This window comes from Marmota flaviventris, chromosome 9 (assembly GCF_047511675.1).
Source record: "Marmota flaviventris isolate mMarFla1 chromosome 9, mMarFla1.hap1, whole genome shotgun sequence".
NCBI lineage: Eukaryota > Metazoa > Chordata > Mammalia > Rodentia > Sciuridae > Marmota > Marmota flaviventris.
This window is the reverse complement of record NC_092506.1, coordinates 109,780,731-109,806,440: the sequence shown is the minus strand read 5'-3', so window position 1 is coordinate 109,806,440 and position 25,710 is coordinate 109,780,731. Positions and strand designations below refer to the sequence as shown.

Sequence of the window (25,710 nt, the reverse complement as noted above, 5' to 3'; positions counted from 1 at the left end):
CTCAAAGAAGCAATTTCTGGAAGAAACCAAGATGGGATGGAAAATGAAAGAATGAAAAAAAAAAGTTTCCCTTGGAGCTATTTGCAATAGTTGGAATTTTATCTTACCAGGATGCCCATGAAACAGGAGAATGAACTGAATGGCCTTGCAAAGGTCCTTGTAGCTGAGGATTGTGGCAAAACCAATGTCATTCCCTAGTGGGGGCAGTGCAGAGGAGTAGGGCTTGGGGCCAGCACCTGCCATCCCCACCCTGGCCACTAGGGGTCTCTGCTGATCCACCACCTCAATCCATAGGAGGAAGGCTTTGGGGCTAAATTGCCTGGGTTGGGGGAAGGGCGGGGGTGGGTTCAGAATGCCCCACTTCTGCTGGAGGATCTGTCCCTACCTAGGGCATTAATACAGGCCATCCTCTTGACTCTTCAGGGCTCCCTCTCTGCCCTACACACCGAACACACACCAGAATGGTTCTCTTTTTTATGTAGGTGTCCTCTTGCCTTAGCTTAGTCACAAGGTTTTTTGAGGGAAAGAAGGATCTTTCTTTGACATCCCCGAAACTGCCCAACACAATATTAAGTGCATGGTGGATGCTTTATAAGTACATGACCTCATTGGGATGCGGCCTGGAAGGGTAGACGTGTCAGTGCACACACACACAACTTAGATGGGTGGGGAGGTTGTTCCTGTCCCCAGACACCCTTTCTGGCAGAGTTCTGTGTTCTAGTAGAGCTGGAGTCCTGTCTTAGACCAAGAAAAGCTAGGTTCGCAACCTCAGGGAAGCCAAGCTCATATAAACAAGCCACCTAATCCTGTCCTGGTCCCACTCCTGTTGGGGGCTTTACTCTCAAGAGAAAGGCAGCTCAGCCTGTGGGGACAAGCAGCAGCTGCTGCTCTTAAGGAACATTCCTTCTCGGAAGAAGAGAAACTCTCAGGTTTCACTGGCCTGGCGGGAAGGACCGCCTCTTGGTCTCCAGGCCCCCTGACTGGAGGGCTGGGGGCTAGGAACCAGCTAAAGGAACAGCTTTAACGCCTATGAACAGAGAACTAGGTAGTTTGAACTCAACTTCTTGTCACTTTGGTTTGGGCTGTGCCCTTTCCATCCTTTCAAGGTAGGTCACCTTTCCTTCCCTTCCCCTACCTGGTCTTGAAACTCATAGGTCAAGTCCTTAAGATGCTCGTCCATGGGCAGAACCTCTAGACCCACAACCCCACTACCCCATACCAACTCTGAAAATGCAAGACTGCTATAGGTCAGTAGACAAGCCCCACTTTCCCAGGGAGGGATGTGCTGATTAGCCCACTTCCTATTCTGTTAAGAGTCACAGAGCTGAAAAACCAGTTGTATCTGGATTGCAAAACCCAGCATTCAAATTTGTGCTCACATTGTCCCCCTCTGTCCCCCACTTCCAATCTATCTGCTATTTCTTACTCCCTAGCAACTGGTTTCTTCATCTCTATTTCCTGAATTCCTATGCTATAGCCAGGCAGGGTCATCCCTCCCCACTTGGGACCCAGGACCCCTGTTGTCCTTTGTGTCACAAAAAGTATCACCATATGGCAAGAAGAATGTAGGTTTTGGAGTAGCCCACCCTACTGGCACATAACTGTAATCCCAACTACACAGGAGGATGAAGCAGGAGGATTGCAAGTTCAAGACCAGTCTGAGCAAATTAGTTAGGTCCTATCTCAGAATAAAAACTTAAAAAGTCTGGGAATGTAACTTAGTGGTAGGGGGCTCAGTGGAAAAGCATCCAGTAAAACACAAAAACTGGAGTGACCAACCCTAGACCGCCACTTATTAGGTCCGTGAACTTGAGCCAGTATCTACTTCCTCTCAGTTTCTTTTTTGGGGGGTGTAAAATGGAGAAAATATGTGCACCCTGAAGCCCTTTGTGAAGATCAAATAACATATTATATGTAAAGCACCTATTATGTTGATAAGTTTGAGACTGCACAGGATTGGGGGAGGCTCAATCAATGCTGATGGTCTTCCCTTTCTTCTCTGAGAGCCTGGGTGTATGGCTCAGTGGTGGAATCCTTGCCTAGAATGTTCAAGGCCTGGGTTCAGTCTCCAGCACTAAAATAAATAATTAAATAAATAAATAATTAAAAAAAGAAAAAAGCTCTGATATAGTTCTTCTTTGAGCTATACAAGATGTGGCTATTCAATTAACTTGTCCCCCAATGTGTCTCTAGCCCTGATCCATTGTCTATATTCTTCACTTTAAAATCTTAGCAGCTGGCCACCATGATCAGCCCCAAAATATAGCCTCCTCATAAATTTGGCTGCAAGATACTCCTGATTCTACATTGAGGTCAGGGGCTGTGCCATGTCCATCTTTACATCCCTGGAGGCTCTGCAAGTACTTGAATGGATGCAGGATGCATAGATGAACAGTGACAGCTTCATATTCCACTATCTACTCTCTGGGGATTCTGAAAGGCTGTGCTCCTCACCTTCTCCCGGACTTCTTGCAGCACTGGAAACACTCAGCTTTAGACATACTAATAGGGCTATTACCTCTCCCAAGCCCATCTAAAAGACCTCCTTCCCCAGGAAGCCCTCCCAAGGCCAGTGAATCTGCAGCTTCTCCCATCACAGTGGGTAAAATGCTGCGGTTGGCCTCTCTAGTCCATGCTGAGGTTTGTATGGGCAGAAACAAACCTGGCCATGAAGATGTGTGGACCAGAGGTCAGGCCTGGGCTCTCACTTGGGAGACCTATCAGGGCAACTCCTGTCTCACATGTGGTCTGCTCCATCTGGAGGGCCTTCCTGCAGCCCCTCTCGCCACCTCTTCAGTTGCTTCTTTCCTCCTCTTTTTCCGTACTTTGGGCTTTCTGTGGCTGATGTCATTTATTTAGACTTCCAGGTATGACTCACAGCTCCCTCTCCCTGATACTGGGAGCTCCTCCTGGACTATTCACGTGTGTTCTCACAGGACCTAGCATTGTGCATACAGTAAGTATCCCTGATGCTTGGTGACTGAATGAACTGTGGCTCAGTCTGATTCGCCTGTAATAGAGCTGAGTCTAAATCTCTAAGGAGAAAGAGGGATGAATTTCAGGCCAAATTAGTACTTGATCGAGCAAGGCAGGAGCTGGACTCTCTCTAGTGAAATAGTTTAGTTTGTGCCCTCTAGGAAGGACAGGAGAACCCAGAGTAGCAGTCTAAAATGAGTGTCCTGGGTACTGAGGAGGCTGCCCCTGCAAGAAGCCTGGAAATTGGTGGGTGCGGGCAGAATGGGATGGCTTCCTAGGGAGGTGGAAAGAACTAGCTGTGTTGAAAGCTAGCTTAAATCCTTTGAAACTGTTTTAGTTTTACTGCTTCCCACCTCCATTCCACCCCCACAGAGAAAACCCACATATAAAAGTGGAAGGCAAGCAGGGAACACTCCAAACCCCACAGAGCTCGCGCGAGGATACAACATGGCATCTGGGAGTGGGGCAACCAATTGGAAGACAAAAATGTCTCCCAATTTGCCACACAAGGCTGGGTGATTAGCACACAGGGAAAACTATGAGCCAGCAGTTTGCAACAAAGCTGGCAGGCAGCCGGGATGTTGATCCCAAGGATCATGTTCCAGAGGGTAGACACCCCTCCTCAGGCTGGGCTGGCGCTCAGAGCAGCTATTTCAGGCTGGGGGGATTAAGGTCGGAGCATGACGAATGTGCGGCACACGCATGCGCACACCACACATGCTGATTGCCTCCCTCCTTTCTGTGTTGGCTCCTGAGACCAGTCTACCACACGGAAAGTCTCTGGACCAGTCCTTTGACAGCAGAAGATCTCCTTCTTTGGAGAACCCATGCAAGCCCCCGCCCTACCTCAGTGACCAGGGAGCAGGGATATGGATGGACAGCATAGGACTACTCACTTTCTTTTCCCCCACGTGCCTACACAGTGCACTGAGCCCAATTCCGTCATCCTCTCACTATTGCTGCCAGCTCCTCTTTCTGTCGCTTTCTTCCTTAGAGTCATCTCCCTTTTCCTCCGTCTGTGTGGATTCCTGTCTCTTTCTCTTCTTGTCCAATACTTCAGCCTGGCCTTCCCTCCCTCCTGAATGTTGGCCTCTATATTTGTCTTTCCTCCCCTTTCTCTTTCTTCCTATTTTCCCCCTCACTTTGGATTCCTCCCCCACACCCCCCACTTCATTACCTCTCTCAACAAATACTTGCTGGTGGTGGATCATGCACACCTTGTGCACGGTCGGGATCCTAAGGGAAAGTACAATAAGACTCCGAAGGAATGAGCCCATTTTTTAAGAGAATATTAGCAAGTGGAAGCCTGGGCCACTGTCTTTAGATCTGCAATAAAGTGATTTGGTGATTTTAAGTATATAAAATACTGTCTCAACTAAGACCAAACAAACAAACAAACAACAACAACAACAAAAACCCTGTTGTCTAGAAAAGGAAAATGAAACTGACATAAATGTCCATCATCTAAAGTCACATGTGATGTTTGCCCTTTCAGTGGCTGAATGAGTTCCGCAGCCAGTTGAGTGAAGGAAAAGTCCATTCTAGATGGGGGATAAGCGAGACCTCCAAAGGTTTAGCCTTGCCACTTCCCTTGGGTAGAGTCTGGTTTCGCTCTGCAGAGAGAGGTGTGTCAGAGCGAAAGTGTTCCCTGAACAAACTGGCATGGAAAAGAAGTTGTAGTATCTTGACTAGGCTTATTGACCCAGGAAGAAGGCTGAGGCTGGATTTAGGAGGGTCTTGGATGTCAGTTAGGCAGATGTGAAAACTCAGAGTGGCTTTAGGACGACAGTCCAGCAGCGGGAACTTAATAAGTGTGTGGGTGTGAAGCGGGGCTGAAGGATGGCCAGGTAAGACAGGAGGGCGGGTCAGGACAGCAGCAGATGTACGATTACCTTATTTACCCACTGAAGCCTGAGTGAAGGAGGCAGTGGCAATCAGAGAAAATGAAAGGACAGCTTGAGTAATACCAAGTAGGAATGCCTTACTAAGTGTCTTTGTTTTTGCCCAATTGTCTGAGTTCCTCTTTCCCTGCAGATCAGAGGCCTTTCTGCAGGCTTACCCCAGGGCCAGCCTCACCCTCAGGGAGGGATCTGATGCTCTCAGGGATAGGAATCAAATTCTTCCCCCTTTCCTCAAAGCTTAGAAGCATTGAATACAGGCATTCCAGGGAAGGCTGATTTTTGCAGGAAGCATCTCAGAGTCCACTGTCCCCTTCTCCAAAAACCCCACTCCTCCCACAGCCTTGCTTGTCAGCCTCAGACCCCTAACCCTGAGGGGGCCACTGTGGCTGCTAAGCCCTCTGCCCCCCTTCCTTCCTCCACTACCTTGGTACACCCCCAACTCCAGAGCTCAAGGTAGAGTCAGAAGGCCCAGGAGGGGAAATCCGGTGCCTCTCCAAGGACCTGATTATTTCCAAAGACTTGTGCTAATTTTCTGATATGATCCTCACATCTCTGTGAGGCACTAAATCCTCATTACTTTTCCTGACCGATGCATTCTAATTAGATCAACACTTAAAAAAAATTCACAATAGCCACAGGATGGCTTTCCATCTCATTAACTCCTCACTTATTATTTTCATGAAAATTACTGATAAAAATGTGCATCTCCATTTGGTGAGGCCTCACAGCCTCCTCAGCTCCTATCTTACATCTCTCCCGTCACCGGGGCTGCGCAGCGTCACCATGGTAACCCACAATAATAGAAACTAATAAATTACAAACGAGATGCTCGTTGAGCAATTATTGTCCTCTTTTATGCAAGTTTCTTGCTAATTTTGATCATAAGGGAAAGTACAATAAGACTCTGAAGGAATGAGTCTATTTCAAGAGAATATTAGCAAGCAGAAGCCGGGGCTGCTGTTTTTAGATCTGTAATAAAGTGATTTGGTGATTTCAAGCAAGAGGAAGAGGAAATAAACTTCTTTCCCTGTGTCCTGTGCAGTACTCACTATTGTGTCCCACAGAGATCCCACTGGGATGGGTCTGAAGTGATACCAAGTGTCATCAGTGCTTGTTGTCACAATGTGCAGGGGGCTGCCTTCTTCAGATCAGCCCATCCCTCCCTCTTCCCCTACCAACCTATCCTTATAGGCCGAGGGATATAAATGGCACAACCTTTCCTTGGCATCCTTCCCAGCACCTCACGCCATTCATTCTTAGAAAGTTTACCCTCATCCCCACACCTGATTGTCTAACGAGGAGGGCAATGTAAGCCTCTGGGGATGGTGGAATGAGTGCAGAAGGGGCTCCCTGTGTGTCTTCTGGACTTAGGAACTCAGTGAAAGGGGAACATAGTGATGAGTCTATGGCTTATATAAATGCCAGCAAGTGAGGTATGAAGGTATAACCAGGCAGCTTTCTTAGTTTGAAGGTTTGAGGAAAACATTGTGCCCTGCAGAGAAGGGCCCACTCTTTCCCATAGCACACAGACACCGCTTCCTCATCTCCATGTTCCTAGGATGTAGGTGGCAGGAGAGTCTTGGAATAGGGTAGGTTGAGGTGACATTTACAGGGTCCTAAACCTTAATGGGAGAGAGGTACCAGGATAGGGTGAATTACTGGAGAAGCTGTCCTGTGGAACTGTCATCATTCATTAGATGGGCAGGACTTGGAGAAGACCCACATTCCCTGAAGCCTCTTTCCTAGGAGCACAGAAAGTTCTCACTTGAGCTCTTTGGAGGAGCCTGTGGGCCAAGAGATCTGAGCCCATCTGCAGTTCATCCTCCAGGGAAGCTCCCATTTCCCTTTCCTTTGGAAATCTGGGGCAGGGAAGCCAGGAATTACTTTGGACATTATCTCTCTCAGATCTTGTCATTTTCTAGGAGATACAGAAGATGGGGATCAGAGGAGGCGCCTGTTGGTGAAAGGATTCAGTGAGTTGAATTCCTTTTCTGAGGTTGCCTGGGGACTTTTGGACCTTCCTACAAACCTGGATTAGGAAATAGGACCCAGCCTGTGTGTTACCTGTGAGTGAAGGTTTATGGAGGGCTGGTTGGGGGAGTAGGGTCCCCCGAGGTCATTCCTGAGCAGGTTATCACTGTGCATCTTGGTTTTGAGGCAGGTGATATAACGGTTGCAAAAGTCCTTGCAGAGTTCATTGACTTTCTCCAACTCCAGCAGGTGGATCCTCAGGACCTGGATTGCCTTCACCATCTGGGGAAAGGGAGGAGAGGTAAGACCAGGCATCCGCATCACACACAGGCCCCTCACTGCCAGGATCCCCAGCCTCAGCCCCAGCCCCAGCAGGGGAGAGGAGCCATCCCTGCCATAGGCAATGCTTTCTCATCCACAGATTTAAATTCTCATTATGGCTCTCTGCTGATTATTCTCATGCTCTGAGCCCACTGTTATCACAGCTGTTCTTGAGGCAATTGTGGTATTCTGAGAACAGCACTGGCCTTAGAGATGAAGGGCCAGGTTCAAGCTCCAGGCCTGCCATTTATTATCTGTGTGACCTTGGGCAAGTTGCTTATGCTCTCTGCATCTTAGTGTCTAACAAATGGGGATAATTATACCCTCCCTAACAACTTTACAGGTTCACTGAGGCGATCATCTGAGGGAATGTACACGATGGCACTCTGCAAAGTGTGAACTACCGAACAAGCATAAGGAAGATTGAGATTAGAGTTTGTTGTAAGTGACCCAAGAGGTCAGGGACTGTCTGTTCTTAAACTCATATTCTGAGTGCTTCATGTGTCATGGGTTACCTTGTGGACACTCCATGGGTACTTGCTGACTGACTGAATAATCCAGCATGGCTTAGCTGGGCACCAGATACCTAACTGTCTGTTCTCTGTGCCCTTTAGATGATTGTATGTGTGCCCATTGCCCCTTCATATGGGGATTCCTGACCTTACCAAGCAAGAAGCTACTTTGCAATTGAAACTTTGCTATTTATTATTAAATAGAAGAAAAATACTATGGAAGGTAAGGAAAACAGAGGGTTGAAAAAGAAAAAAACTGATCCAATGGACCTAAAAGAAGGATGCTTTTTGTTTTTTCCACAAGCTTATATTTTATCCATTTTGCAATAACCTGATACATGTGATTTTTTTCCCCTTAGTTTGACTAATGTATTTTTCTATACAGAATTGTTTTCTGTATTTTTTTTCTTCTAGATTGTGAATTTGAGGAGAGAGGAGGGGTGTCTAATTTGCTCACTATGTTATCTTCAGTACTAACATGTATAGATATGGAATATATAGTTGTTGAATGGGTAACAGTTAATATGTAAATGTATTTTTAATTATTGTGTATTATTCCATGTGTGCCATACTCAGCTTATCCCCTATTGTTGGGCATTTAGATTACTTCCAATTTTTCAATTTTATAAAAAGTGTTACAGAGAATATTTTCAAATCCTGTAGATTTACCTCCCTGTTTCTGCATTATTTCCTTAGGATAAGTTCCCAGAAATGACAGGAGAAAAGCTATAGACATGGCTCATGATGAATAATGCCAAATTGCTTTTCAATCAGGGGTTGTTTAAATGGTGCTGGAATAATTGGATTTCCATAAGCAAAACAAAAACAAAAAACAATGAAAAAAATCATAACTTTGATTTAAACCTCACATCTTTGAAAAAAATTATGTATTTTTATTGGTGCATTATAGTTATACATAATAATTGGATGTGCTGCTACTTTTTGCACATGCACACAATATAATATAGTTTGATCAATTTTCTAAACCTCCCATCTTAGACAAAAATTAACTCAGTGTAGAACAAAGATTTAAATGTAAGACTCCAACCATAACACTTTGGTGGGGAATAAAAGCCAAAAACAGAAGCAAAAGTTTAGCATCTAGGGTTAGGCAAAGAGGTCTTAGACTTGATACCAGAGCATGATTCAGAAATGGAAAATGATGAATTTGACCTGGTCAAAATTAAAAATGTTTGCTCTTCACATGACTCTGTAAAGAGGATGAAAAGACTGCATAGCCTGCAAGAGAATATTTGCAAACCACCTATTTTACAAAGCACTTGTACGTAGAATATACAAAGAACTCTTAATACTGTACAGTAAAATAACACATAACCCAATTAGAACACAGGCAAAAGACATGATCAGACATTTCACTGAAGAGGATATACAGATGGCAAATAAGCACATGAAAAGATGTTCAATGTCATTAGCCATTAGGGAAATGCAAATTAAAACCACAATGAGATATCACTGCCCACCCATCAGTATGCTTAAAATGAAAAATAGTGATAATACCAAATGCTAGTAAGGAACTAAAAACTACACACTCATACAGTGATAGTGGGAATGTAAAATGGTACAGCCACTCTGGAAAACATGATGACAGTTTCTTACAAAACTAAGTATTTGCTTTACCATACAACTCAGCAATTGCATTCTTGGGTATTTATTCCAGAGAAATAAAAAAATATACATTTACACTAATACCTGTGCATGAAGGTTCAAAGCAGTTTTATTTCTAATAGTCTCAAACTGGAAAGACCCAAATATAGTTCAATAAGTGAGTGATAAAGTAGCTATAGTCCATCTGTATCATGGTGTCTGACTTAGTAATAAAAAAGAATAAGCTATTGATATGCTCAACGATTTGGATATCACGAGGGAATTATGCTGAGAGAAGAAAAAACAATCTCAAAGGATTAGAAACCACATAATGCCATTTATATAACATTCTTGAAATGACAAAATTATAAAAATAGAGAACAAAGTAGGGGTCAACGAGGGTGAGGAGGAGAAGGGAGGCTGAAACTCTTTGATTCCTTAACTTCAATAATGTTTACATGAATCTAAACAGGTGATAAAATTGCATGGAACTATATACTTGCATACATACACACGTGAATGCATATAAAACTGGTGAGATGTGAATAAGGTTGGGGGATTTTTCTTGCTTATGCAATAGTGCTATGGTTATCCATGAAGGGAACAGATATCTCTGTATTAGTTTTTATAATTGCATATAAGTTTACAATTATATATATATGCATATATATGTGTATATATATGTATATACATACACACACACACACACACATATATATATATATATATATATATATATATATATATGGTGTGCTCATTGTCCTCCCTTCCAGTTCTGATGACACAAACAATACATGGGAGTCTGTATTTAATCCCACCCTTCCAGCTTTCAGCCAGCATTTTAATGCTGAGGAACAAGTTCAGACAATATAAAAAGGGAAGGAAACCACTCCCAGAAATTTTTGAGTGTGAGGTATGTATAGAGCCTGTCAGTGTTGCACCCTTCTTGAGACTCTTTGGCATTTCAAGTTGGGAGCCTACATTCCGTGGGCTGGGCTTATGGATTGTCTGATGGGCAGAGATTGAGCTCAAATAAGTAAGGGTTTTTAGAGTACTAAATTAGACTGTCGCTTATACTCAGAAACCAACAATTGTATGACTTTATGCAGGGCTTAGTCACAAGGTCTCATCCTATGGAGTGCTACATTCAAGGGGCTGAGACTGATGGAGATTGAGTAATTTCAGGTAAAGAGAAGACTGGTAACAATAGTATGGATCATTTGCACTGAAAAGTGCAGTTAGGAACTTAATAAAGATGTGCTCTTGCCTAAATTTTCTACTTGACTTTGGCCATGGAGGTCTTGGTTTATGCTTCTCAGAATGATGAGCACATGGGGCTGGGGATGTAGTTCAGTGGTAGAGCACTTGTCTGACATCACGCATGAGGCCCTCAGTTCAATCCCCAGCACCACACCAAAAAAAAATGTTAGCATAGTATAAAGCGCTTAATAGATACTTGTTGATGGATTGATCACAATACCCAAACACAACTTATTCTATGCCTTAAGTACTATGATAAGCCCATCTCATGCCTTATCTATTTCAGAGGAGAACCTCTGTAGGTGGATACTTACTGCCAATAATTTATAGTTAAAGAAAATGAAGTCCAGATATATTAAATTTTTATTGCTTAAAGTCACACAGCTGGTAGGTGATATGAAGCCACGTGACCTCATCCCTGAGCCTGAGTTGCTTCACCCTCAATACAGACTCTCAGGATTTAGGTTCATAGAGAAAATGGGAACATAAAGAGTACATGGGTTGGGGTGGAGGGGCTCAGTGTGACAGGAAGTATGAAGTTCTAGGAAAACCAAATAGCTTTGGGGGCATTAAAGATTAGGATTTTCAGAACCTCCCCTGATAATGTTCCCTTATTCAGCTGCTCTTATTTCCCATCTCTCACTCCCAGCATCAAAGAACCTCAGCACATGGGTGAAAAGAGGGTTGGGCAGTTGGGTTCCACCATGCTCTGATTCTCTGAGCATTACCAGGACTTCTACCCTCAATTGACTGGCTCTGCAAGATGATTCAGGTAGCCTGCAAGCTCATGAACAGTGCAAGTTTACCAGGTACACAGGCTGCCTCTTCTCTTCTGTCCCTGTCATCAGGAGATGATTTTCTTGCCTTGGACCACCTCTGTGTTTCTTCAATCTGCTGAGTAAGAAGCTCTTTCCTACATTTGGCCAACAGTTCTTCTGCCTTACTATGAAGGGCTTATTCAGCCTTCTATAGGCACCAAGGACATCATGCCTCCATCAACACAACTGCACTGAACTTTATGGATTCGACAAACACTGAGTCTCACTATATGCCATACACTGAACCAGACATCTGACTTGAATAAGTTGATCAATTAGTTTTTTTTCTTCTCCAGACAAAAACAATCTTAAATCTTTCTTCTCTTTTTCTTCCATCTCTCCTTTTTTTCTTTCCTTTCTCCTCTCCCTTTCATTTTCCAGTCTATTCTGCCTTATTTTGTGGGGGGCAGGGGGTGAATGCTGGGGATTGAACCCAGGGTGCTCTACCATCAAGCTACATTCCCAGCCTCTTCAAAAAATTTTTGAGACCAGGTCTCACTAAGTTACCAAGGCTGGCCTTGAATATGCAATCCATCTGTGATTCTTCTGCCTTGGTCTCCCAAGTAGCTGGGCTTACAGGCATGAACCACCATGCCTAGCTGTATTCTGTAATCAGCATTTTATTTTCTTTAAAAAATTATTATATAGTAATACACACATGTGCACACATATACATATACAATATATATATATATATATATATATATATATATATATATATATATATATATACACACACATACATACACTCAAAAAGTGCATATCTCTATTCATTTATTTTAAATATAAAACTAAAATCCACTTATTATTTTAAAAAACCCAGCAAACATAAATAAGTTAAAAAAATAAAAAATAAAATCTACTCAGAATAGTTTTTGTTCAAATGGAATACATGCACAGCATGTTTAAATTGGATCTGGTACACAGTGGCCAAAAGTGGACCTATCCTTGGATCTGATAAAGCACAGCTGAAGGGATTACTTTTTTATGGGCTAATAGAATTGGTTTAAAGATTTAAGAATGTAGAGTAAATCATAATGGTACTCTGAGGCAATGAATATGTAGGACCTCTTCAATATTAGAAAAAAAAGATGGGCAATGTGATGCCTTGTGGCAGGAGCGGGGAGCTGCCTGAATAGCAGAAAGCCTGTAAGATTCACTGTCAAACAGCCTGGATTTGAGGCCATGTCCACTGATGCCAATGGACAAACTCCATGACTTCTCTGAACCTCAGTTTCCTCATTTGTAAAATGGGGATAATCATTTCTAATTCACAAAATATGGTAAGACCTAACAGATAATAATGGGAAAGTGCTTTATAAATCACAGGGAAGTAAATACATATTTTTAAAAAGCTCAGTAGTTTCTAATATCCCATTGGTTTCTCAACTGTTATTTCATATTTAGATAGTGAAAAAATAATTCCCAGTTTTTTTAAATTCTCAAATGTTTTTAAAAAATATTTTATTTTAGTTGTAGTTGGACACAACACCTTTTTTTTTTTTTTTTTTTTAATGTGGTGCTGAGGATCGAACCCAGGGCGTTGCACGTGCTAGACGAGCGTTCTACTGCTGAGCCACAACCCCAGCCCCAAATTCTCATATATTTTTATTTTATATTTTTGCATTTTTAAGTGAGAATAAAGTGCTGATTTATTAAACAGTTTTTCTAAATGATTTGGGTCATGTAAAACGTTATTCCAAGCCTTCTAAGTGGCAATAACAATGCCACTTAATTTAATATCATCACCAAATGTGATAAATGTTTCCTTAATTCCTTTCTCAGGTTTTGATCTATTTTTCAGCTTCTCTTTTCTTTCTTTGTCAAAATAAAGATCCAGCCTTCTTCTTCAAAGAAGTCCCCTTCAAAAAAAGCAAAGCAAGATGCAATCTCACATTTTAGTCTCTTAACATGTACAGAAGTACCACAGTCCAAGGAAAGTATGGAACACCCGGGCTTCTTGTTTTCTATGAAGTCATGTGTGTGATGTTCCAAATCTATTACCTGGCATTTTGGACAAGTGGTTTTATACTTTATCTGTACAAACGGATGGTAATAATACCTACACCTTCAAGTTATTATGAAAATTGAAGAAGACCATGTATGCAAATGTTCTGGGCATACAATAGGTCCTCAATAAATGTCAATTCATCACATCGATGTGCCCCTCCCCCCCACACACACTTTCAAGTTCTTTTCTAAATGGTCGCCTCTCTTGTGGTACCTGGCTTCTTCACTTGATAATAATAATTCCTTGTCTTTCAAAACATTTGTACACATAGCACTTTACAAATTTACAAAATGCTTTTCTCTCCATTATCTCATTTGAGTCTCATCACCACAGGGATACAGGCAGTATTATCTATCATTCTTCCAGAGATAAGAATAAGGAGGCTCAGAGATTAGCTAACCTGCTCACTTCCTTGTAGGAATCAGGGAGATTTCCTTGTCTTTGATGTTAGTTCCTTCCACCCTCTCCTTCCTCTTTTGTGATTTGGGGAGCTAGGACAACTCTCCCCCACAGAAGAAGGAGTTTAGAAACACACATTCCTTAATGTCCTCTGAAATTTCTTGTGGATCACTGGGACAGTCAGAGCTAAAATCTAATCAAGATTTTTTCTAGACCAAGCCAGTTTGGCTTGACCAGTTGGACATGCGGTGTCACTAAAATAAAAAGTGGAAAATGGAAGAAAGGTGAAACTAGGGACTGGGAAACTGCCAGAGGGGCCCTGAATTAACATTTTATGGAAACTATCATACATGACAAGTTAAGGAACTTTCCAGTAAGGAACTTGGCACTTCCACTTTGATGGCCTCAGAATGTGGAGAAGCAGGAGAGGACAGAAGACAGAGGCTGGACTTCCCACAGTTAGACCCACTGGGCTCAAGTTCCAGCTATAAAAATTATTTGCAACAAGGTCCTTGGTCCTTGATTTCTTCTCATTAAATGGGGATAACAACAACCACCTCACAGGGTGTTTAGTCAGCTTTGTGTCACTGTGACCTAAAGACCTGACAAGAACAGTTTAGAGGAGGAAAGGTTTATTTTGGTTCACAGTTTCAGAAAATTCAGTTCACACAGAGTAGAGTCCTTACCTGTGGATCCAAGGTGAGGCAGAACATCCTGGTGAACAGATATGGTAGAAGGGTGTGGCAGAGGAAAGCAGCTCAGGACATGGCAACCAGAAAGCAGAAAGAGGGCTCTGCTCACCAGGGACAAAATATAAACCCCAAAGGCACACCCCCAGGGACCTACTTTCTCCAGCCACACCCTACAGTTACCACTCAGTTAATCAGTGGATTAATCCACTGATTAGATCACAACTCTCATAATCATTGCTCCTCTGAACATTCTTGCATTGTCTCACACATTGGGGGCTACCTCATATCTAAATCATAACACAGAGTAACTTTGTGAATTAAATAGCAACATAGGGTACCCAAAGACAATGGGTTTCGGAGGCTGAGGATCTTGAGTCTTTCACCTACTGTGAGACTTTGAGTGATTTACTTAATCTTTGAACTTTAGTTTCCTTACCTGTAAAATAGGTATGATAATTGTGACTCCCATGGGTTGGGGGTAGAGTTCTGTGGTAGAGCTCTTACCTCTCATAGACAAGGCCCTGGGTTCCATCCCCAGCAACACACACACACCCTACACACACACACACACACACACACACACACACTTTCCTCAGAGTTGTATTGAGGATTAAATGAGATGTGACTAGAAAAGACATAAAAAAAAACCTGGTTCCTAGAAAGGCGTAAAAGGCTGGCTATAAGGTGGTGTAACAGTTTAGTGTGGCTGCAGTTTACAGCTTGATTCCTTTCTCTAGCTGTGTGGTGTGATCTTGTGCTAGTGATTTCACCTCTTAAAATGGGGAGATTTTATATATATATATATATAAAATCTCCCCCAAAGGCACACCCCCAGGGGCCACACTCTGACACTCTCTACCTCCCTGTCTCCAGTTTCCATGCCATGGAGGTAGCTTTCCATTCAAAGTGGCTAAGCTGGACCCCCTGGGGAGAGGTGGGTTCCAGTTCCCACAACCCTGGTGCTCACCAAGTCTATTTCTTACCTTGGGCCCGATATATACACATAAACACATATATGCATATATATATATATACATATATATGCATATATATGTATATATATATATATATATATATGTGTGTGTGTGTGTGTATATATATATATATATAAACATATATTGGTGCTGAAGGATTAAATCCAGGGCCTTAGTATGCCAGGCAAGTGAAAATTGGGAAGAGTATTAATACATGCCTTGTGGGTTTGGAAAGAGGATTAAATAAGATAATAGATATAAAGTGTTCAGAATGGTACCTGGCACCTGGTAAGTGCTCCATAAATGTTAACTATTACCAGCATTGATTATTATTTCCTTTCCCTTTCCTGGTGTCTGTGGGATTTTCCGCTGCTATCCAGGCAGAGCCTAGATTGAAGGCTGAAGTGAATAACTCTGGGAACGGGGCTGGCCTGTGGTCTCCTGGGCCAGAGATCTGGGCTGCCTCCTTCTTTTCAACCTCTAGCCGCTGGCCTGCTTCTTCAGAGTGGGCCCAGGGATCTGGGCGGCTCCATTTTGGAGTTGGCTTTGCGGTCAGGCAGCCGTAATCTGTCCCTTGAGCCGCACCAGAGTCTCATTAAAACGTGCCCCATAAATGTTAAAAAATTTACACATAAAAAAATTCCATGCATGAAACTGAAACCGTACGTTTTACAGCCTTAGTTTGAAATCTTGCATAATATATAAAACCTTGGACCTGCACCAGGGGCCTGTAAATCAGATTTTATAAAACAAAAAGCTTTTACCTTTCAAAGGGGTTTGGGGAACTTGCAAATTTTACAAACTTTACCAACTGCCAGTCAGAGGCTGCTGGGCCCAAAGAAAGGATCTAGGACCAGGTAAGAAATAGACTTGGTGAGCACCAGGGCTGTGGGAACTGGAGCCCCCCTCTCCCCAGGGGGTCCAGCTTAACCACTTTGAGTGGAAAGCTACCTCCATGGCATGGAAACTGGAGACAGGGACTTAGAGAGTGTCAGAGTGTGGGCTGGGCCAGGGGGTGGGGAGATTTTATTAGAGGCACTCTCTTACTTGTAAGTGAGGGCTTTATTGCCACCTGGAAGAAGAGGTGGGGAAACTGCGGGAGGAGCATAAAATCTAAAATCAGGAGTCAGTGACTTGGGTTCTGGTCCTGACAAGTCAGTTCTCTTTTCTGGATGTCAGTGTCTTTGGACTTGCTTCTCTCTGGGGTTAGGTCCGCCCTCCCAGGCATCAACTCTCTGTGAGCTCCCCCCGCCCCTCCCCGCAGCAGGGGAGCTGTGCAGCGGCAAGCTCACAGGGAGGGAAGCTCGCTCAGAAATCTACACTGGGATGCTCTCTCTGATCTTTGGGGCAGCTTGGGAGAAGTGACTCAGCCCTCCCATGGGGATTTGTTTGGAAAAGCGACTCTAGAAGACTGCAGAGAGCAAGAGAGAGACTGGCAATGCGCGGGAGGAGAGGAGGGAGGCCCGCAGGGAATTGGGAGGAGTGAGTCCCAGCGGACCGAGGACAGCTGGGCGGGGCCAAAGCTGCCCGCTGGCCCTGGGTAGGGAGGAGAGTAGGGGGAGGGACCTTCCGCGTTTGTGGGGATCCAGGTGCCCTCCTGACAATCCCATCTACGAAAGTCAGTATTCAAGGGCAAAGGAAAGCCACCCTGACACACATATATATAAAAAATAAATCTCTCAATTATCTCAGCTCATTTGCTTGGGGTCCCTCATTTTATGTCTCTGCTCGGCTGCGCAGTATATCTGTCCGGATAAAGAGTTACAGTCCGTTGGGCTACGTGTGCGGGGTTGTAAAAAATACAGATGCCAAATTAACTGGCTGTGGCACTCGGCAGCTGATTGAGCTGGTAATAACGCGATCTGACCTTTTTCTAATTTCTAATTATGTGCATCTCGGCTGTGCTGGCGACATGATTCTTGTTTTAATGATGGCTCCTGTGCTTGGTCTCTTCATCTCCCCACCTGACACAGAACCAGGAGCCGGGGTGGCAAAGGGCACTGTTTGACACCCCTCCACCCCACCCCTAATTTCAGCCATTAAATCTCTTTGGTGGCCAGGAGGTTAGGTCAGGGAGCTGGAACACCTTGCCATGATGATATTGCATTTGAGATTAATCTCCTGGGTGCCAGGCATTTGTAAAGGCCAATTCCATGAGCCACCTCATTAATTTTTTTTTTTTAAATTACAGTCACATGAGATAGGTCTATTAGTCCTACAGATGAGGAAACCGAGCTTCAAAGCAGTTCAGCCAGCCATCAAAGTCACAAACAGTTAATGGGGACGCTAGGCTCATCTTTTGTCTTTCAAGTGCTGTTTCAAACCTCCCAATTTACATAATCAACCAATCGTTGACTAACTCATCTAGACAAATCAGGTCCATGAGACAAGATGGACCTCCTAAAGATGCTCCACCAGCTGGACCACTCCCAGCCCAGCTATCTGATACAGAAGCCCAGGGGACACCAGAAGCTTGGGACCACTAGGGTATCTTCCACAACATTCATGTCCCTAGTAAAGGCCTGGCATATAGCAGACACTCAAGCCAGTTTTATTGGATTGAATCAAAAGATCTGATTCTTTGAACAGAATGCTGAGAGACCTGAGCAATATTGGCAAGGGCAGAACATAGCCACGTTTTGATTTTTCTAGGCTGTGCTAGAATGGGAGGTTGTCTTCAGTGGGTCTTACACCTGGAAGGTGGTGGTGGGATAGATATGTGAGGTTTGTTTCTCCAGGACTCCTGCCTTGTAAGAAGGTTTAAATTCCTTCATATTCTTCAGTCCAATTTTAGGTATTTCCTTACCCCAACTTGGGCCTCTGTTTTTGTTTGTTTGTTTTGTTTTGTTTTTCCTTCTCCTTTCCTTCCTTCCCTTTCTCTCTCTCTCTTGACCTTCCTCCCTCCCCCTCTTTCTTTATTTTTTGCCTACCAGGGGTGCTTAACCACTGAGCCACTGACCCACATCCCCAGCCCTTTTAAATTTTTTTTTGGGGGGGGGCAATTATCAAGAATACAAGCAACAATAAAGTTGGCGAGGATGCGGGGGGAAAGGTACACTCATACACTCCTGGTGGGACTATAAATTGGTGCAACCATTATGGAAAGCAGTATGGAGATTCCTCAGAAAATTTGGAATGGAATTTGAACCAGCTATTCTACCCTTTGGTTTATACTCAAAGGACTTAAAATCCGCATACTACAGTGACATAGCCACATCAATGTTTATAACAGCTCAATTCACAATTGCCAAAATATGGAACCAACCTAGATGCTCTTCAACAGATGAATGGATAAAGAAAATGTGGTATATATACACAATGGAATATTACTCAGCCTTAAAGAAAAATGGAATTATGGCATTTGCTGGTAAATGGATGGAACTGGAGACTATCATGCTGAGAGAAATAAGCCAGTCCAAAAAAACCCAAAAGCCAAATGCTCTCTCTGATATGTAGATGCTAACCCACAATAAGGAGGGGGGCTAGGAAAAAATATAGGTACTTTGGATTAGGCAGAGGTTAGTGAAGAGAGGAGGTGTGTGGGGGTAGGAATGATAGAAGCTACATACATATATGATCACATGACTGGTGTGATTCTACATCATGTACAACCAGAAGAATGAGAAATTATACTCCATTTATGTATGATGTGTCAAAATGCATTCTATTGTCATGTATAACTAATTAGAACAAATTTAAAATTTTTTTTTAACTTAATTTTTGTTTACTTTGAAACAGGGTTTCACTAGATTGCTTTACAGTCACATTAAGTTGCCGAGGCTAGCTTCAAACCTGCAATCCTCCTGTTTCAGCCTTCCAAGCTGCTATTTTTCTTTCTTTCTTATTGATGATTAAACCTGGAGGGCTTTACCACTGAACTACGTCCCCAATCCTTATTTATTTTTGAGAGGGTGTCACTAAATTGTGAGGATCTTGCAAAGTTGCTGAGGCTGGTCTCAAATTTGAGATCCTCCTGACTGAATCTCCCAAGTCACTGGGATCACAGGGATGTGCCACCATGCTCCACTACACCAGTATTTTTTGTGTCAAGTGAGGAGGATGATCCTGGTCCCCAGGTTCACTCTCACTCCTGCAGAAGTGACTGCCTTATCTCCTGGCTCCATGGCTGTCTGGGTCTAGGTTCTAAAAATCTGCTTCCCAGTTATAGTCTGATTCTGATTAGCTGAGGAGCAAGGCAAGCCAGACCAGCCTGCACTTTATAGTTGGCCAATTGGTGAACCTGTAAAGGGAAGCTTTCCCAGAGGATTCCAAAATAGCAGCCCGGCCTTTTGGGAAGTGGGGCTGCTCAATCAAAGCCAGGAAAGAGGGAGTGTCAGGGACTAGCAGAGGTGGATTTGGGGCTCTCACTGCCTCCACCAACATTCTTGACAGTGGGCAGTGCTTATCCTCTGCTCGGGGCCTGCTCCTGTTCTCTAAATAGCCTTATCCAACATCACAAATTTCCAGACCAGGGTGGGTTCTTTTGGTAACTCTTCTGGACTTCATAAAGGACCACACTCAACCCTGAAACAGCGGTGTGGATAATTCACAGCACAGAATAATAACAAAGTCCTTTACATCTGTTCTGCAGATGTACTATACATGTAGGTGTGTGTGCCCGCACGTGTGTGTAATTTTTCTTCCTTCCTTTTTGGAGTCACATTTGCTTTTCTAATTCTGTTCTCCTTTTTGGAACAGGTACCAGTTAAATGCTGGGTGCAAGAGGTCAGCACTATAATCAATCAATGTACGACGGAGAGTTTTGCAGAGTTTCCAAATTCACCATGCATACTCTGGGCAATCCACCCACAGAAAAATTAGGAACTGTGGTTAATAATTCCAGGAGGACTATTTAGAGTGATGGACACACAGAGCAGCCTCTCTAATGTCTTCCTGCAGCAGAATTCCCAAGGACAGAGGAGAATTTCAGATGCCATACAGGTCGGGGGCCACCAAACCTAACTGGTGATTGCTGTTGCTTAGGAAACCTAAAATGAAAATTCACAAAGATCCCACTGAGCTTACAAAAACTCCCTGATATGGCCCAGCAATGTATTTTTTGTAAACTATAGTGATGATCTGAGTGGCAAACTGGTGGAGAACCTGATCTGCTGTGTCCCCTAAGCAGGTGGGCCTCTCTGCTGGTCTTCTTAGGATGACCGGGTCCCCAGCTCTTTCTGTTGATGTGCTTGAACATGCTTGTGACTCTCGTTCTCTACCCAGGAGCATTCGAGGCATCAGTTCCTCTCTAGGAGGACTCCAGGCCTGGGGTAGCTACCTTAGAGTTCGCACCCTCCTTTCAGTTGGCCTGTTCTGCAGGATGGTGGGGAGTAAGATTCTGGTGCCACCATGGGCAGAGACAGGAAGGAGTTTGGCAGCAGAGTCAGTTCCTGGAGCTCGTGGTATAAGAACTTAGACATGGTTCTCAGCTGCTAATATGGTGCATCTGGTGTCCCATGGTGGGGACTCAAAATATTTTGTTGAATAAATTAACAAAAGGAATATTTCCAGGGTATTTCAGGGGGACCAAAGGGTAGGAGATTCTGGCCAGGGTGTGGGGTGGAGGGTCTTTACCAGATTGTCCAGTTCTGGATCATCGCTGAAGAAGGGTTTGTGCTCCTGCTCCTGCTGGTGGACAAAGTTCTCGATGTCCACATCAAAGCTGGCGGAGGTGATGCACTCAGAGCCCTGGGTGGCCTGTTCACATTTCTCAAACAGCAGCGTCAGGAGCGGGAAAAGAGGGTGCCTGCGGGGACATCAAGAACTCACACATGCGCACACACAGAGACCGTGCTGCTGGCTGGGCTCAGAAGCCATCTGGTTCCTTTCCCCACATTCCTTCCCGTCACTTCTTCTCCCCAGGTCCCACTCCTTGAGAATGTCCCCAGCCCCCAGGGTCAACCTAATGGCAATGTTTGTGCCCTGGCATAGAGGGTTCAGTCCCCTAGTACCTGGGACCTCAGAGGGCTCCTACTTTTTCTCTTTAGATAGATAAACTATACAGATGTTTGAAGAGGGATGAGCAGTTATAACCCTTCAAAGAAGTAAGTGTCCATTTCTGATTCAGAGTTGACTCAGGAAAGAAATATGGGAAATATCCAGAGAAATATAGGATGTGAACATCCGTAGGTGTCATCCCAGCTAAGACTCATAGAGTCATTTAAGTAAGTACTTCAGTTCACATATATACATCATAGAAACACACAATGTCTAGAGCAACTGAGGGCAGCAGATGTGCACAAACACTTATATGCGGGGGATGTGCATGAGCCCAAATACTTGCCTACACAGTAGGCAGATGTCTCCACCTGTCCAGTGTCTGTTGGCAGGCTCGGTTTAGGTCAGATATCCCAATTATATGAATAACATCAACCCTGCACTTTTCTGTCATCCTACTCTTAGCTCAGTGTTAATTAAATGATTATTTGCATCATTATGTGTTCACTGTTCGCCTCCAAGGCTGTCCCTGTGTTAATGATTGTTGTATCCCTAGATCTTGTCAAAGCAAGTATATATAAATATTAGGTGACTGAATGAATCAATGAATGCACTGTGTGTGTGTGTGCGCGCGCACATACACACACACACATTCTATCATGTGTGGGCATGTTTCTGTGAAGTATATGTGTGAGCTGAACTCCTTACCTAAATGGCTATATGGGTGTCATCTTAGAGATCACAGATCCCTGACTTCCTCCAAATGCTGATAGTTTCTAAGTTGTTTGTTTTATCATCTTCCTTCCTCACTTAGACTGTGAGCGGGAATCAAGTACACCTTATTCATCTAGAGTCAAGCAGAGGTATGTGGATCTCCACAAATATTTGTTGAATATATATGTTATATGTATACATACTTATTTTGCATGCATAAGTGCATACCACATTTATTTCTGCAGCATATTTCATGCTAGTGCCTGGGTTGTTGACCCTGAACTCTGGAGAGCCCCATTCTCTTTCCCTACAGTTCCAAAAAAAGCATTCACACATCAGTCTCTGGTCTGTCTCCTCAGACTCTTGGGACCATGAAATGCAGTTTTCTTTTTGATGCAGCCCTGCTTGCTGGGAGAGAAGGAATGTGTACTGTACCTGACCCCTGGGGTCTCTTCCAGAGGGAATGCTGTAGCCATCACTGCCCAATAGAACTTTCTACAGTGATGGAAATGTTCTGTAATCTGCACTGTCCAATACAGTAACCACTAGCCACATGAGGCCAATGAATACTTGAAATATGACTATGCAACTAGGATGCTTAATTTTTTATTTTATTGAATTTTAATTAATTTAAATTTAAATAGCCACATGTGGCTAGTGGCTACCATATTGAAGGACACAGTTAAGGTCTGAAAAGGAAAACAGACAATGCTTTTCCCCTCTGGCACACTACAATTGGACGCACTGAGAAAGAATTGAATATACAGCCTACACAGTATATACAGCATTTGTAAGTGAGTAGGGGAACCCCCAAGCTCCTGTCCCCTTCCAGAATTCTTACAATTCTGGACAAAAGACATATAATGGTTACCCCCACTGCTGCTCATTCTCACACTGTATGGGTTTTTCTACTCGGGCTCAGGCAAGATGGGAGACGAAAAAAGGTAAATTCCCACTTCACATGAATTGCTAGGCTTCGCAGAGGCTGCCCTCAGACACTGTCTCCCTAACCCTTGTTTTGGGAGCTGATGCATAAATTCCTGGGCCTCAAGGCTGCAGGTTAGATGTACAGTCTGTAGGGAAAGAGGGTCAATATTTAAGGGTGGCTCATCTGCAGCCTCAAATTACCAGAAGATCTATTGAGCCCTGGTAGAAAGCTGGCAGGGAAAAACAATGGGTGAGTTTAGCCATCTGGCTGAAGACAAAGAGAACACCAGGTGAAGGGGTTAAACTCCAGTATAAGTCTTCATTTGCAGCCACTAATACTGCAGCATATTATAGTCTAATCTAACCTGATCCCAGTTTAATGCAAGATTCTCCTGGCCCTGAGTGGAATACCAAAGAAAGCCTCAGTGGCTGTAATTTAAGCAGAGCCCTGCAGTGGTTTAGCTGAGGGCCATGAAAGGCAAATTCCAGACGGTGTTATGAATTATTGCGCCTTATGAACCTTCCTACTCTCAACAGATGCCTGCTGCCATTTAAACAGCCACTAGATCAATTAGGAATGAAAGGCACAAATCGACTCTGTACAAGGGCACTAAATTACCAGGAACTAATAATCCGCAGCATCGTGCCAGGTGGTGGGGGTGCAGCCCCTGCCCTAACCCACGGCAGCCGCGGTCACTGCACATTCCTTTCTCACTGACTGGAGGGAGGGTGCACAGCCGCTGGGTGGAGAGGTGATGGGGTGTGCATGCATGTGTATGTGTGTGTATGTGTACACATGTGTGCACGTGTGTGCACTGGTGTTGAATGCAGACTGCCAATAGAACAAGTATAGGAGTGCCATGTACCTCCCAGTGTGTTTTCACCATGTGCACCCATGGAATTGTGTTTGTGCAGGACGTATGCACGTGGTATTGCATATATGCAACAGGGGGGTCAATTTTGTGTGCCACAAATACCATGTGTACGTGCGTTCTGTGCATTATCTGTATGTCTTGTGTATGTGTGGTTGTGTGTTCCTGTGTACACCATGTGAGTGGCATGTGGGGTGGGCAGGTGTGGTCTGTTGTGACTAGAATCATCCCAGCTAGGAGCACTAGGGGTGGGGAGAGGGGAAGAACATCTCTTCTGCTTCTGTCCTTGCCCCCCAAAAGGAAGAAGCGGTCTGGGAGGGCCTCTCTGAGGGGGTGACATTTAAGTTAAGCCTCAAATGATGAGGGGGCAGTCATGCAAAGAGCTGAGGGACAGGCATTCTAAGCAGGAGGAAAAGCAAAGAAAGCACTTGAGACAGGAATAAGCCCAGTTTGCTTTGGGAAGAGAATCTAAGTGAGAGAGGTAGTAGGAAGGGACGGCAGAAAACAAGCAGCAGAGTCCAGTGCCTGGAAAGACTCAGGTGGAGCTGGGCTTGTGGGATGAGGTAGGAGGTGCTCTCACACACACTGGGGAACAATGCACACCTTTTGTGCAGAGCCAGGAATAGGTCTGTGTTAGAAACCTCTTCTACTCACAGGTGTCAGATCTCCCTCTCCCAGAATGGTTTTTTATTTTATTTTTTTCAGTGCTGGGGATGGAGTCCAGGGCCGCACACATACTAGTCAAGTGCTCTACCACTGAGCAATGCCCCCAGCCTCCCTGTAGTGTCATCTATGGCTTCTCCTATCTCTCAGAAGGGAACATGCCACCTGTCTTTCCCCCCAAGTTAACCAACCATGGAGTATAGGGTGGACTTGATGGAGGTTGCCTGGCCACATCTGTCCAGCGCTCCTTACCTGAGGATTGGGCAGGTGCTCTCTTCTCATACCCCATGCTTCTGTGCCAGCTTCCTCCCACCCATCCCAGGAGTCCCATCTGCCTCATGGAGATCATATGAAATCTGAGTTTACCCACAATTTTCCACATGACCCATACCAGGGCCAAGAGGGACTGCCTATAGCTCCCACTCCCTGTCCTCCTAGATCACTCAAATGAACCCAGACTGCTACCTGCTCATCTGCCACCTAAGGCACTGGCACTGCTGAGACAATGTGCTAAGTTCCATTGCTGCAGCTGTGGGACTTCTCTAAGACTGTTCCCAACCAAGTTACGGGAGTCATCTGCCTTCTCTCCAGTTGCCCTGTTCCTGCCTAAGGGTTGACCTTTATTTTTAAAGCTACCCTCCAATGGATCCCTCATAAAACGGAGATGAGGCCAGCAGGCACCCTCAAAGAGTCTTTTCCAGCAGTCTTGGTGGAAGGCTCAGGGGTCACTCTGAATAGGGCAGGGTCTATGAAAGCTGGCATATAAGCCACCTGAGCCAAGAATACCCTTCTCTGATTTCCCATTAGATGTGGGACCTTGGCCTTCTGGAGCCTCAGTTTATCCAACAAGAATATTTTCCCCTGCAGTGCTGGGGATGGAATCCAGAGCCTCACCCATGTTAGGCAAGTTCTGTACCACTGAGCTACAACCCCAGGCCCAGATCATGGGTTTCAGGGAGCTCCTTCTCTGGGTGTCCAGGACCTTCCACTGTAGATCATCATCTTTCAGGGGCTAGAAGCAGGAATGTAGAAACTCAGTCCCCAGTGCCCAGAAGGCAATGAACAAGATATGAGAGATGGTCATTAGACTTTATTTCCAAAGAGCTGAGGACATTTGACCTCCATGAGAGCTCACCTTCCCCCTCCCAGATCCTTTC

At 44.3% G+C, this 25,710-nt stretch overlaps 1 protein-coding gene across 3 annotated transcripts in view; it reads right to left on the bottom strand.

Annotated features, from left to right (window-relative positions):
* Positions 1-25,710, bottom strand: part of Pknox2 (PBX/knotted 1 homeobox 2) — a 266,622-nt gene that overhangs the window by 29,065 nt on the left and 211,847 nt on the right. For all 3 annotated transcript variants that reach the window (XM_027945514.2, XM_071617192.1, XM_071617193.1), the window contains 2 exons: positions 21,015-21,186; positions 6,942-7,130 (listed from right to left, as the gene is read on the bottom strand). In XM_027945514.2, coding sequence (XP_027801315.2) covers positions 6,942-7,130; positions 21,015-21,186 — 361 coding nt within the window. The remainder of the gene's footprint in view (positions 1-6,941; positions 7,131-21,014; positions 21,187-25,710) is intronic.